Source organism: Budorcas taxicolor, chromosome X (genome assembly GCF_023091745.1).
Source record: "Budorcas taxicolor isolate Tak-1 chromosome X, Takin1.1, whole genome shotgun sequence".
Lineage (NCBI taxonomy): Eukaryota > Metazoa > Chordata > Mammalia > Artiodactyla > Bovidae > Budorcas > Budorcas taxicolor.
Genome location: NC_068935.1, coordinates 133,533,070 through 133,548,292, shown reverse-complemented (window position 1 = coordinate 133,548,292; position 15,223 = coordinate 133,533,070). Strand labels below are relative to the sequence as shown.

The 15,223-nt window shown below is 40.0% G+C and overlaps 1 protein-coding gene across 3 annotated transcripts in view; it reads right to left on the bottom strand.

The window, feature by feature from the left end:
* ARHGAP6 (Rho GTPase activating protein 6) overlaps window positions 1-15,223 on the bottom strand; it is a 535,940-nt gene that overhangs the window by 40,153 nt on the left and 480,564 nt on the right. For all 3 annotated transcript variants that reach the window (XM_052662938.1, XM_052662939.1, XM_052662940.1), the window contains exons 4-6: window positions 10,426-10,682; window positions 7,772-7,967; window positions 2,192-2,247 (exon numbers count right to left, since the gene is read on the bottom strand). In XM_052662938.1, coding sequence (XP_052518898.1) covers window positions 2,192-2,247; window positions 7,772-7,967; window positions 10,426-10,682 — 509 coding nt within the window. The remainder of the gene's footprint in view (window positions 1-2,191; window positions 2,248-7,771; window positions 7,968-10,425; window positions 10,683-15,223) is intronic.

Genomic DNA, 15,223 nt, shown 5'->3' with positions numbered 1-15,223 from the left:
GGTTGGGAGGAAGAGCTAAGGGGTTAGGTCAACTCTGACTGTGGGAGGGAGGAATTAATCCATTGTATAGCAGTTTTGCATGTCAGCAGTTTTACCACGTTGGAATTCTGACATTTTCCACAAATACTAGACAAGGAAGCAAAGAGATTTTTCTGCAAACAATGAAATTAAACACCCTGAGAAACCATTTGTTTCTCTGAGCCTTGAAAGGTGACAATAACTAAATAAAATCTGCCTTAGATTTGTCAAAGTAGCTTTATTAACATTTTCCAGGAAGATTGCCTGCCTTCATCATTATCCTCACTCCTTTAGCGTTTATCACAGTAGGAAAACACAATAGCCAGAAGGAAGTCATAACTCTACACCCTACTTTCATCTTGGACAGCTCAACTTCTCTTAGGTATTGTTCTCTGATGTTAAAATAAGTTAGTGAGTTTACGAATCTGCTCTAGGCAGTACACTTCTGTAAGTGTTCACGTGCTCTGTCGTTCATTCAAGACAGATGCACTGCCCATCTGCTGGGTACCGGGCCCTGTTAAAGGTCCTCAAAGTGCGGTGATGAGTCAAGAGGCAAAGCCCTTCCCCTTCTCCAGCTCAGTCAGATGATAAACTGGTAATCTCATCAGTCACTAATTAGCTCTTAATACTGTGACAGTTGTTCTGAAGAAAAAGTGTAGGGGCTTATCGAAGTGATATAATAACATCAAATGGTGAGGTGGAGCATACTTCATGCTTGAAATCTGACCACTTATTATTATATTATAGATATATAATTTTTTTTGGAGAGTCCATAATTAAATCTCCATGCAAAGGTTTTCCCTTGGGCGAATAAAGATATAACTGAGGAATAATGTCTGTCACTAGCCACCTGGCCACCTGATAAGAATGGCCATTACTGTCCTGAATGGCTCATCAATTCCAGGTCACTTGTCCTTAGTGTGCACCAGGCAGCCAGAATGAAGAAGGCTTCCATTGGCACCACTCCTATTTGTGACCATTCAAACATACCGTGTTTCTTTTCTGAGCGAGAACACACACACACATGCGTGTGCGTGCTGAAAGAAAGGATTGTGGAAAGAGCTTGATCTAAACTGTGTGTCTTGAATTAAATGTCTTTCTCTCTAAGCCTCAGAAGTGGGTGAAAAGGGCTTGTCTCTCAGCTGGTGGGCGAATTCAGTGAGGTAACGTTTTTGAAAATATTCTGCAGTTCTGCACAGGAGGCCTAAGAAATGTTACTATGCCATCTTCTTCTGCTAGTCCTATTGTGAAATGCTAACTGTTGTTCAGTAGTCTCTTAAGTGACTATTATAAAGAAAACCAACCAACCAAACAGAAAACATACTTCTTTTGAAAAACCCCTTTTGTCTGGACAGAAAAAGACACAAGAAGGCATTTATTTCACTTAGTTTCAATAATATGAACAAATATCATTTCTTCAGCTTCATCCAACTAAAAATTATTTTCATTTGGCTTCATTTTTGAATTTCTGGGTTCCATACTTCTTTCTGTTGGAACCAACAGAGGGAAAATAATATTTTAATTTTCTGTTAGCCAACATATGAATTTTTTTCTCAAAGGAAGGTTTGTCTTTTATGAAGCTGTCATGAACACAGATATCTGCCTAATCATAGGAACCTGCTTCTGAAGCTCTAATACCAAACTTCTTTTGCAAGAAATCTGGAAAGTTTTGAAGGAAACTGAGGGGTTACAATCCCCACATAGAAGATGAATCGGGGAATCAGTGGTTCCATAGAAAATTAATACAATTATTTTTGAGAAGTTAAAGCTATAAATGTAGCATTTTCACAGAGAAGATATTAACGGGATTACTCATATTGCAGTTTAGTAGAAATGAGCACTATATAATTGTTTTCTATTTATTTTCACTTACTGATCAGGTACTCTCTGAATCTCCTGCATTTACAGTGTCAATAAAATGTTTATAAATTAGTTTTGTTTTGTTGTACATGCCAGGGGCACATATAGACGTTGTGCTTTCAATTGTATGATCCTAAATCTTTCTGAGCTTCTGAGCTCATGTTTTACTTCTTGGGACTCAATTATACTATAATCGGTGAGATGGTGTAGAAAAGATATTCAGAAATAAATTTGCATAAGCTCGAACTTTGCACAAGGTAATTCACCTAAAAGTCAAGTGAAACGTACAATATCATCTCTGCTTTTCACTTACTTGTCTCACTCTCTTTTTTGAGCTTCCAACTCGGAATATCCCCACTGTCTGGAGGCCTGCAAATAAGGAAACAAAATCTTCAGTCCTGTTTTATGGTTTCAAACTGGAACAAGTCAAATTAGATATAAAACAGAATGCCAATACCGTGCTGCAACATGCAGGGTAACGGTGACTTGACAGCACGCACTGATGCTTATTTATGCCATGCTAGATTCACCAGGTACCTAGAAGTTAGCCCTGCTAGCACCAGGGTCATTTTACATTAAATCTTCTGATTAAACATTGTTCTTGTGATATTATGTATTTTCCACACTTCCTCCATATGAAAAAAATACTGTAACATTTTCTTCATTATTCAGAAGAATTAAATGTGAGTTTTCTATGAATTTCCAGCCCTTTATCAATTTGAAGATAGATATTTCTTGTCTCACTGATCATAATTAAAGCATGTACTTATGAAAGAAAATCTATAATGTGCAAAAAATGTAAAAACTGACATACTTTAAAAATACCTGATGCAGAAGTAACGACTTAATATTTTGACTTGTTTCTATACAGTCTTTCTCCATGAAAAAATTATATATAGAGAGAGGAAATGCTGCTGCATTTACTTAATATTATGTCACAAGAATTTTTTAAGCCAGTAAAAATTCTGTGTAAAATGTTACTTAAAATGGATACAAAATACCCTATTACATGAATGTGCCAAAATTCACTTCATATTCTCCTCTGAATGACAATATAGGTTCCACCAACACATATGCACTTGTTCTGATACCATAACTTGCCTATTAGGAACAACTCTGCACATCCGTCTCAGTTTACCTTTCTGATTCTCTTGAGAGCATGTCCTAGAAGTGGGATTATGGGGCCAATGCACCAAGAAGATTTATCTAGTCCTAAATGTCAGTAGTGCCAAGGTTGAGAAGCCTTGCTCCAAAAAATTAGGTCTCTTAAACAATTGATCACAAATTAGAAAGGTCAACAATAGCTCCGCAGTATCATTAAGTATCCAATCAACATTCAGATAAGGTTCACCAACTGTGATCGGTTGGTGCGCCTTGCAGTCTCTTAATGTGTATGTTTCCCCCCTCGCTGTTTATACATTTTCCTTGACATAATTGGTTTGATGAAGATATAGCACTGATTTCCCACAGTAGATCCCCTCAATGTTTGGATGAAGACACTCTGCAGTGCCATTTATATGTTCCTTTCTCCCCTTTATTTCCTCTAAAGAGATAGAGTCAGAGTTTTCTCTTATTCCGCTTAGAATTTGGGGGCAAGAATACTTCACAAGAGCTATTACGCACTTCTTTTGAGGGGGCAGAGAATGTGTGAAGGACTTATTTTCCTATGCAAGCCATCAGTCACTGCCACTGCTGATCATCACCTACATTTACTGTTTCATTGCTGGCTTACTTTCTCTTCATTTGGGATAAAGGCAATGCCAGATTGTAGCTGCCCATGTCTGTTTTGCTGCTACATGAAGAGGGCTGGTGTGAGAGTCAACAGACCATGAAAACATAGTAAACGGGCCGGCAAACATCATTTGCATCCTGAATCTGCCTGATCCTGAATCTAGATAAAATATTCAGACTCCCAGTATGTAAATGGGATTTTGGTGGGGGAGGGGGGGTGTATGCTTTGCTTAATCTATTTTTATCTGGGTTCTTCTCTTGCCACTGAAAGAGTTCTGATTAGTCCAGTATATAATTAAATTGGAAAAAGTTTAAAATCTTTATAACATTATTTCTTTCCACCCTGAAACAAAGTAGACATCTTACTTTGTTTCTTAATTCCTTAATGTCTCTTGGTAAAGCTTGCAGTTTTTTTTCACAGAAGTTTCTTACTTCTTATTTCAGGTATTCTAGCTATACTGTACATTTGATATTAATATAAATGAATTATTTTATTGGTATCCCAACCCAGGGGTAGAACCCAGGTCTCTCACATTGTAGACATACGCTTTACCGTCTGAGCCACCAGGGAAGTCCCTTTTATTGGTAGAGTACATAATATTATTGCTTTTATATAAGACGTGGATATATTTTTGTATATTTATTTTATGGTCTTGCCACATTGTGTATTAGGTATAAGACTTTTAAAGTTGGTTTTCTAGAGTTTCTCAGTTAGAAAATATAATATGTAAAAATATTCAAAAATATAATATCAAAAAATGGACTATTTTTATCACTTTTATATCTTATACGTGTTATCCTGAATTTCCAGAATAATTTGAGAGAACCATGCTGAGAGGCTAGTCATTGCTGATTTGCACAAGTACATCTTGGTGCTCTGCTCTTGGGTGGAATTTTTGCTCTGCATCTGTTCTCAAAAGACTTCTGTTCCTTCCTTGTTGTTGCCATCAATTTGTCTGCCTTATAATTGAGTCCAGCCAACCCCCCGCTTAATTTATTGCTTCTAACCTCTGTGGGGACTTGAAAACAACATAATAAAGATATTAGAATCAAACACAGAATTATATTTCTTCACCTACAAGATGAGCATAATAAGTATCCGCTTCAGAAGTTGTTCAATGATTCAATTAATCAGTGCATATAAAATACATAGACTTGTATATGGCACCTACAGAGAGATATAGGCCCTGACTGGTGTAAATGAGAATTTCCATGCAAAACAGAAAACTTTATTTTAATAGTGCTGTGCTGTGCTCAGTTGTTCAGTCGTGTCTGACTCTTTGTGACCCCATGGACTGCAGCCCACCAGGCTCCTCCGTCCATGGGATTCTCCAGGCAAGAACACTGGAGTGGGTTGCCATTTCCTTCTCCAGGGCATCTTCATTGGCAGGCAGATTCTTTACCACTGAGACACTTGGCAAGCCCTTATTATACTAGTATGACTTCACAATTTTAATTCTGGCTGCATTATTTTCTTGTTGGTTTGATAGTTTCCAAATAGCTGAAATTTCTACATAAGTGAGATATCACATAAGGGCACTTTCTTCCCACGTGAGACTATTCTTTTGCTTGAATTCCTCCAGTCTGGGCAGAAATGTCTATTTCTATGTCATTATTTCCTCAATTATAGTACTTTTCCACTCAGTAAAGGTGACCGTGATTTTGAAAATAACTATTAATAGCTAGTGATTGATTACTGTAATTTCTATGTATCAATTGATTATAATCTGTTTTTAATTAATTAATTTTTAGGCAGAGCAGATGACAGCCTTCAGATAGCCAATGCCATTCTCTGATATAAGCTTTAGAGTCATTTTCCTCAAGAAGATTCAGTCCAGGCATTCAGTAACCTTGACTTGAGATAGTCACTGAGAAAAAACAGGTGTCCATCAAAAAAGTCCTAGATCTGGCAAAGAAATGTGACATTGCTAAACCCTGTCCCAGAAATTGATGCAATCACTTTTCTCTCCTTTTCCTCAGAAGCCGAAATGGAAACTAGACCCCAGGCACTTGAATCCCAGGCTTACAGAATTCAAGTAACGAGGGCAGGCATAATAAATCGGCACCCCCCCACCCCAGCTCCCCGCCTCAACTCAGCCTAAATCGAGAGACAGAAGAGAGTCTGACTCTTTGTTATGTTGTCTGGTTTTTTGTTTGTTTCTGTTTGAAATGTGCGGTTCAGAGAAAGCAAGGATGGTTAAGGAAGTTTGGCCTAATAGTAGAGAAAGCATTTGGTGAAGTAAAAGTGGGGAAGGGTAGTGTACACGAATATAGATGGAGTCAAGACTACTGTCCAAGACCGTTTTTTTTTTCTCTCTCTCCATTTTTTTTTGTTTTGTTTTATTATTGTGTGTGTAAGTCCAAGACCGATTTGAGAGAGAATGAAAAGATCTTTGACAAATATCTATAAGGCTAAAGTGACTCAAACTCTCTGCTATCCATTTCAAAAACTGGCAAATAAAGTCTTACAAAAATTGCTTTTGAAGTTTGCTCTTTTTTTGTGATTAATATCTGTTTGAATTTGAGCCTGTCTCTTATTTTTTCCAGAGCCATTTGGTCTAAGCATCATGGAAACTCAGAACAGAATCAGGACCTTGAAAGATCATGCAGGTATCTTCTTTCCTTGGCCCTAAAGTGCACTGTAACTATTTCCCATGCCACCCTCCACCCCAAGAAAACACGAACTGCCCTGTTTTTCAGTAATCTTAAAGGAAATGCTATTTCACAAATTAAAATTCATGAAAATTTATTTTCCAACAGAAAATATAAAGACATGCCAAGTTTTCTTTCACAAAAGCAGTTACACAACCTGTCACTGCATTTTTGGATGATCGGAGTGGATTGGAGCATGACTGGAGTAGAATTTTCTCATTTAGAATTCTTTAAAGTACCTTACAGTTCACTCTCTACATTCTTTACAAGGAAAAATTATAATTATAAAAGTATGAGTTGCTTTTTCTAGCTCATAGTAAAGTATAGGCTGAATTTATGTATTCATGGTACTGAACTCTTTACTTGCTGAGCTATTTTGAAAAATAATTCTGTTCATGTAATACTGATTGAACATTTACATTGTTACCATGATACTAAGTTTTGGGAATTCCAAATATCTAACATACTTTTCTTGATGTCTAGCTTATCTTCTAAGGAGAAGAGACAGATAAACAAACACATGAACATACGCACATACATCTACATATTAAAATTTTGCATAAGCAAAGTTTTAATACATATTAATTATATTAAGTCACTCATGTTATCTAGTGATCTCCATATATAACAAGGTGATTAATTTTTGTAAAGCCCCACTTTTACTAGAAATAGATGAGAATGTTACTGTAGTTATGTCTGTATATCTTGAGGATTTCTTTTTCTGTTTTTCTTTATTATGATGAGTACATCATTTTTTATAGTAAAAAGGTAATTACAGTGATGTATGTGAATTATTTCTCAATAAAACTGGAAAAAAGAAGCAATTAATAAACTCTTCTCATTCCATAAAATTCATGCTAACATTATAGCAAACAAATTCAGGTCGTAGACATGGCAGTTTGATGAGCCAAAAGTCTAAAGTTCAACAAAGATTTTAAAGAACCATACATAGCTTTAAAGTCAGCATATAAAGTGGAACTGAGTTGCCAAAAGGGGCACAATGAAGAAATTTTAAGTGGACATCTTTCCACAAAAATGCAAATAACAATATAGAAAACTATTGTCCAAAACTACACATTTTCTATTCACTTAAGGAATGGTTTCCCAATCTTTTTTTTTTAAAGAAGTTGATTCTTTCTTTTAAAGGAAGCCTTGAGTAACCTCAACATGTAAAGAACATAGAAGTGGCTCTGCTTTGTTTAAAGGAGGCCCTGAGGATAACCCAGCCCAACACACCTTGTCCTCCCTTCAATTTCCTGTCTCCAGTGTCACTTCTGAGGACTCTTTGGCTCTAGGGAGTTTGAATATCATCAAGTTTATCACCCCCCCACCCCCCGCCATATCTTGTTTATTTCTACTGGGCTTATGCCAACACTATGTAAACTTTCTTCACAAAGGAAGTTTCGACCTAGAGCCTGATCAAATGAATATAGAATTGAAATTGGGTGTTTAAATGAATGATGCTTGAATACATGAAAGTACTTGATTGCTGACACTCAAGTCTGCTTACCATGTTTTTCAAGATGTTGACAGCAGCTGTCCACCAGCCTCGGGACCTGCCTGTAAATAGGATTCAGGCTGAGTTTCTTATCTCTGGCTTTTTCTTTTTTATTTTGAGCCTCAGCAGGCAAGGAGAGCTGTAATGCTTCCAGCAGTCGAGACTGATTGTCATCAAGATCGGTGATAGAATCCACTGACATTGCACCCTGCAAATTATACACAGACATGAACAAAGAGTACAGATGGAGAAAATAAAAACTGCTTCCCCCAATGCTGTCCAATAAATACTTTTGCCCACTTAAAATTATACTGTTTAATTGTGCTGTTTCTATTTTAAAAGGAAAAAACCAAACACCTTTTGAAAAAGTTAGGAAACCTTCACGACATAGGGTAAGGTACCGAGAGTTACAATTTCAACAATAGACAACTTTTTCCAAATGGAAGACAAGAGATGGCAAACATACAATTAAAATAGTTTGACCCAACCACTTCATTCCTTGAAACAAGAAAAAAAAATCACATACTTGATGAATGAGGTAAAGTCAGAGAACGCTTGTGAATTTAAAAAAAAAAAACAAACAACAATTCAACTATGGCTCTAGAAAGTAGATTTTAAAATAGGATTCCATAAACAGTCTTAGTTTGGTTTTCCCCAGAAGTGCCATAATGTGCTTTATTAGGGGACAGTCCCAGGAGATAGCTGTAGGGAGTGGGGAAATGAGAAAGGGAAGTGAAGGCAGCCAGCGGAGGGAGCCCCGCCAAGCCCGTGACAAGCCTGTGGGCAGCTGGAGCCCGACTGCCCTGGGGACCTGGACGATCATGTAGGTCATGTACCTCAGAGCTATTCCCGCTTAGGAGTGAGGGGGCTGAAGTACTTACCACAAGTCTCCAGAGTCATTGATTAAGGGCAACTTCTGGTAGGGGTAGGGAGGTAACATGAATGTCTTCCTACTTGCAGGCTGTCATCTGCATGGGTGGGTGTCTCTGGCCATCAGAGAGAGCCTCCAGCCAAGAAATGAGGTCAGTGACAGGTGGAAAGAGGGCTGGCACGCTAGGAATGGTAAGAGCTGAGGGTAAGGGCACAGGGCACCAATGATGTCTGTATGGCCACCCACTCATTGATGAAACCTAGAGGAAGAAGTTGGCAGCTGGTGTCCTAGCAAGGCCTGGACAGAGGGGAGGGCACTGGGGAGGCCCATTGCCTGGGCTCTAGAGTCTCAGAAAGCTCATACATGGCATTTTGGTGTCATTGCCTTGTAGACTTATACACACAGTCTGAGAGATTATCATGGGACTGGAAGAACACTTCCATCATGCAAATTCAAATATTCCAGGATGCTGTCATTTCTTCAGTTTTAAACACAGGGAAATGCTGGAAACAGCGGTGGGTGGCTCAGGTGCCCCTGAATCTTGGAGAGGTTCTAAATATTGGAGGCTGACTGAGCATTGTGGATTTTAACTGGGAAGTGTCTGGGGTTTTAACTAGGGTAGGAGTTGATGGCTGGAGATGGCAAAGATTTGTGCTTTCAGGCAAGAGGAAAAGGAGAGATCTCTTAATGACCCAGGAAGTTTCAGAGATATTTATCTCCTGATTCAGCTAATCATCAACCAATTTGCCTAGAAACTCAGCTTTCTTGGAATGAAATGTGAAATCTGAAGTGGTAAATAATAGCACAGTGCCTGGAACATGGTACTCACTTAATAAATGGAGCCATATTATTGTGTGCTATGCTAGGTTGCTTCAATTGTGTCTGACTCTTTGTGACTCCATGAACTGCAGCCCGTCAAGTTCCTCTGTCCATGGGATTCTCCAGGCAAGAATACTGGAGTGGGTTGTCATGCCCTCCTCCGGGGCAATCTTCCTGACCCAGGGATCAAACCCATGTCTCTTATATCTCCTGAACTGGCAGGCGGGCTCTTTACCACTAGCACCACCTACCATGTTATTACAGTATTGATTTGAAAGAGGATATGTGTGTGTGTGTGTGTGTGTTTCTACAGTTATGTTGGAGAAAAAACCCACGCCCTATTGATAAGAAAAATCTCATTGTTTATGAAGTAAGTGTAAGTAAGTGTTAGTAGCTCAGTCCTGTTCGATGCTTGGCAACCCCATGGACTGCAGTCTGCCAGGCTTCTCTGTCCATGGGATTCTCCAGGTAAGAATACTGGAATGGGTAGCCATTCCCTTCTCCAGAGGATCTTCCCCACCCAGAGGTCGAACCTGAGTGTCCTGCATTGCAGGCAGCTTCTTTATCATCTGAGCCACAGGTGCAAATGTACTTAGCCAGACATAGTTCTTAGATGAGATGAAGAGATTAACAAAAACACTTGGCCCTGCCCTCAAGCCTCACAGTCTCACAGGAAATTCTGGGAACAACAGAAGATCACACTAGAGCAGGATCAGTGGTGATGTTGTAGAATGTTCTGAATATCATGGGTAACCAAGGAGAGGCACCCAATACCTTTGAAAGGGGTCAGGGAAAGGTTGTGAGGGTGTGTCAGGTGTCTCGGGGCCAGTGCAAATTCTCCCTGAATGGGGTTGTTGACAGATTCTTGGACACAAACTATATTTCCAGTTTTCACATAAGCCAAGACTCAGAGAATAACCTTAGAACTCTTCCGTTGTCCTAACTTCAGTGTCAGAGAAAACAGTGGCCAACTCACCCTCCTCCTGGCCCGAGGAGCCGGCTCCGGGGTATTGGGAGACGTTGACTCATTTGGTGTTTCCGAGGTGGAGCTGAGAGATGAGTTACTGCTTGAGAGTTCTTTGTTTTGTCTTTTATTTCCAAATGGGAGGAGGGAAGCCACAAAATCGGAGGCATCCTTGTGCTCGTCCCTCTGCGAGTCCTGTTTGAGTTTATAGGCCCGGTCATTTGCGATAACTTGGGATAAGGGCATTCCAAACGCTTGTGGGATGAACTCTGGAATCAAAAGAACAAACATTCACTTACAGAGGAAGAGCAGACCAGGGAAGACTCTCAGTCACGTTGCAGATCGAAGGGCAGACATATTCAAATGACTGTTTTCTGAAGAACTGATCCATCCAAAAAATACGGAGATGACTTTTGGGTTTGTCAGAGAGGCCAAAGTTTCTATCTCAGTAAAAGAAAGTCAGTTTGTTTAAAGAGCAAGGGTTTTAGAAATCTAGGCTTCCAGCTTTTCTCCATGTATCTCAAGAATGTTTAAAGGAAATAACTTTATAGAGAAAGGTGACATTTCTGATAGGATGAACATGGTCTATACAGTCCATGGAATTCTCCAGGCCAGAATACTGGAGTGGGTAGTCTTCCCTTCTCCAGAGGATCTTTCCAACCTAGGGATTGAACCCAGGTCTCCAGCATCAGGCACATTCTTTACTAGCTGAGCCATAAGAGAAGCCCAAGAATACTGGAGTGGGTAGCCTATTCCTTTTCCAGTGGATCTTCTTGACCCAGGAATCGAACTGGGGTCTCCTGCATTGCAGGCAGATTCTTTACTAACTGAGCTATCAGGGAAGCCCCCTCATAAGTACACCATTTTACAGACTTAAGTCTTTGATGGATGTCTCAAGAACCCCCAAAGCTTACAAGGCCTGAGAAGACTCTGTGCATATGCATTCATTCAACAGGCACTTAGTGTGCATGTACACCCGTGGTGGATTCATGTCAATGTATGGCAAAACCAATACAGTATGGTAAAGTAAAATAAAGTAAAAATAAAAATTAAAAAACAAACAAACAAACAACAGGCACTTAGTGAATACCTATATGTACTATGTCAAGCTATGCAGTGGGGAGTATGCTCATGCAGGCTTCAGAATGTAGGGTGGGGTAAGGGAGTAGAGAATCAGATACATAAATAATTATAATTGAGTCTATCATGTGCCATACTGGCTTCCTTGGTGACTCAGTGATAAAGAACCCGCCTGCCAATGCAGGAGACCCGGGTTTGATCCCCCCTGCGTAAGGAAGAGCCCCTGGAGGAGGGCATCGCAACTCACTCCAGTATTCTTGCCTGGAGAATCCCATGGACAGCGGAGCCTGGTGGGCTATAGTCTACGAGGTCTCAAAAGAGTCAGACACAACTGATTGACTAAACCACCACCACACGGGCTGTTAAGAGAGATGCAGAAAGCCTGAAATTCAAGTAAGTGGTTATACTTCGAGGTTCCAAGTCAAAGACCCGCAGCTGAAATGACAACCCAAGAGGCAGAGGAGCAGCTGGGGAAGGAGTTTGTTCAGTTCTTTCTTTGTGTTTTTTGCCCCCACATGCTGCCTCCAATTGCTGGGTTTGTGCTGTCACTCTCATGATCTACGTTCAAGCCATCCTCCTGGCCACACACAGAAGTGGATTCTCACCACCGACCAGCTAGCTGGTGAAGGGCCCAGGATATAATTTGTTACATCCTCCAGGAAGGACAGTTTTGGGGAAGGAGGATCATGGAGATGGAGACAGTTGCATTCTGGATCTCTAGAGTAAATCCATTTGTATACACACACATTGTAAGCACACCAGTCCTTAGGGCCAGGCATTTTATTGGTAATATTTTAAATTCATGCTGAAAAGCATTAATAATTAAATTAAATGGATTATTTCTTTGAGGTTCAAAATTACATCTCCTAGCAGCAGAAACTGGAGTCTAGCCTCGCCCTTGTTTTTATAACCCTTGTGAATAAAACCAGAATGATCAAGGGAAAACAATTAAAAGGTTGAAAAGGCGAACATTAAATCAGGTGGAAAGAGGCTCTAAAAGGTTTTCCTCTTTGATCCATGGCAACAGCTTGAACATCACTGGGCTAGTACTCAAATCTGCAGGAAAAGCAGAAATGGCACTTGAAAAGTCTGCACCTCTTGTTCTGTCAAAATATGCAATTTATGTTGAAGTGAAAAATCAAAACTTCCACATTTCTGGATTTTCAGAAGATGCTTCTTACCCTCTATCACCAAACTAGTCGGCACATGATGATACAAAAAATAATTAAGGCATTTGTTTTGAGGATCAATGTGGACAAGGTAGTAAGATCCAATAGTCACTACTGGTAAAAGGTCATTTTCACTACTAGCAAAATTAGAAACCAAACAGGCAGCTCAGGATTTATTGTGTCTATCAGTGCTACCTCGTCTATGGGAATAATCAAATAGTTTTCCTTCAAAAAGGTTGGGGCAAGTCTAGGAACAAGTGTATGGCAAGGCTGATGGCTATTTGGAATACATAAAAACTTTTGGAGAGTAATAACAGCAGAAAGGGCATTGATGAATGTATAAAATGACCTGTGTCTGCTCAAGTAGGCATATTCATAGCAGGGATTTAATATGACATGAGGAGTATTGATTTCTTTTTGAGACATTTTATCCACATAAAGGGAACCAACCAGCTTCAGCTAGAGATTTCTAATATCCTTGGCAAAAAAGAAGTAATATGGTTTCCTTCGGTATCTGTCATTTTTCATATCTAAAAGTCTGTTGCTCTACTTGTAAATTGGAATCATGGAATACAAATGAAGCAGATGGAATACGTAAAGTCATTCTCCCCAAATGACTCTTTCACTTCTCTTTTCTTTCCATTGAAGAGATGTAGCCACCTATAACAGGTTTTTATTTCTCTCTAATAGGCTTTCTTCCCTGGCTGAGTTTATGTATTCGTTCAGTGGTAGTGTTTTGATCTGATCTCTTTAATTTCTCATTGCTTTCTCCAGAGAACTCTCTCAGGCTTGAGAGAGGAGATAGATCTCTCTATGCCCTGAACTTGTGTCTAGTCGCTGGAAAGTTCTCGGCAGGGTTCCTTGCATATAATTGCTTCTCGAAATGTGGTTATTGTAAAATCGAGGATTCAGCCCAACCAGGTTGAGCAAAACCTTCCTTTTTGTGTAAATAAAGTGCTGGGCACAGGCTTATCTGTGGGCTCGAACCTCTTCTGTTGGAGGGAAAAGGAAACCTACGGACTCTGCGCTGATAGCTGTTTATAAAACTGATAATGGGTTTTTCAAACCATAAAGACATTAACCAAGAGTCAATGTTCTGGGGCCAGGGACAGTGTGTATCCCGTTCTGATCTATTTTCTGTGTTTCCTGAGGAGACGGCATCCCCTGCCATCCTCACTGCAGACTGCCTCTGTTGCCTCCCCGTGGTCCTGAGTCCCTGGAGGTGATGTGCTGGTCTCTCAGCTCCCTGCAGCAATTTCCAGATCCTTCCCTCCCACTGCATGGCTGAAACCTGGGGCTGCAAGCTTCCTTGGCACCCCTGCTCATCGCTATCTTCTATCCTGGCAGTCAGAACCCTTGGCCACCATCATCCCAGGTGACGTGGATGTCTACCTAAATGACCCATCTGATTCTCTGTCCTCACATCTCCTTGACTTCCTCCTCCTCTTCTGTTTTCCTGCATGCCGCCTTTTTCACCAGCTCCCTCAGTCCCAATCCTGGACCTTACCTTCACCAGAACTAAGTGCAGGGCAGCAAAGAAGACACAGATGTAAAGAAGAGATGTTTGAACTCAGGGGGAGAAGGAGTGGGCAGGATTTAAGAGAAAAGCCCTGAAACATATATATTACCATATGTAGAATAGATAGCCAGTGGGAGTTTGATGTATGATGCAGGGCACCCAAAGCCAGTGCTCTGGGACAATCTGGAGGGATGGGGTAGGGAGGAGGGGGCTGTTCAGGATGGAGGGGACGCATGTATGCCTATGGCTGATTCATGTTGATGTATGGCAAAAACCATCACAATACTGTAAAGTAATTATCTGCCAATTAAAACAAATTAAAAAAATTTTTTTAATAGATGCAAAAAAAAGTGATCTGGCATCTGGATTGAGGCTTCCTCCCTCCACTGTTGTCTCACACCTCCAACCCAGATCATGTTTTACACTGCGGTGTGACAGTCCTTTCAAAGGTACCATTAAGCCATCCCTCCTTAATTTATAGTAACAAATACTTGATGTTTCAACTGTTATTTAATATGACACAGAATGAAGTTGTATCAACTATTCTTCTATAGGGGCTACTTCACAGCTCACATGTCATAACACATCTAGGGAGGGAGGGACAATAAAACATGGCATGATGTCATTTCAGCATAAAGAAAGGTGCTAGACCTGACTATCACCAGAGTTTACGTCAATAAACATATGGCACCATCTGAAAATATCCTGTAGAGTGGGGACCTAGCTCCCAGACTTAGGCTATGGTAAAACCTATTCCCCTTGTGCTCTGATTAGGAACATTATTAACTGGAACAAAGCAGCTATTTTTAAACCTTTTTTCCCCCAAAGTGATTCTTTTTGACAGAAGAAAGAAATTTTCTGAAGTTCTGAAAGTTGAAAAAATACTTTCGGGATGCCAAGTAATTTAACTAAGAGAAATGAAGGACTTGGAAGTATTCTGTATGAAAATATATGTTTTCTGAACCAGCATCAATCCTGGTTTCCATATGGAAATCATAAGTCATATGGGCACTGCTTAAAGTGGCAGAAGGGACACAGAAGT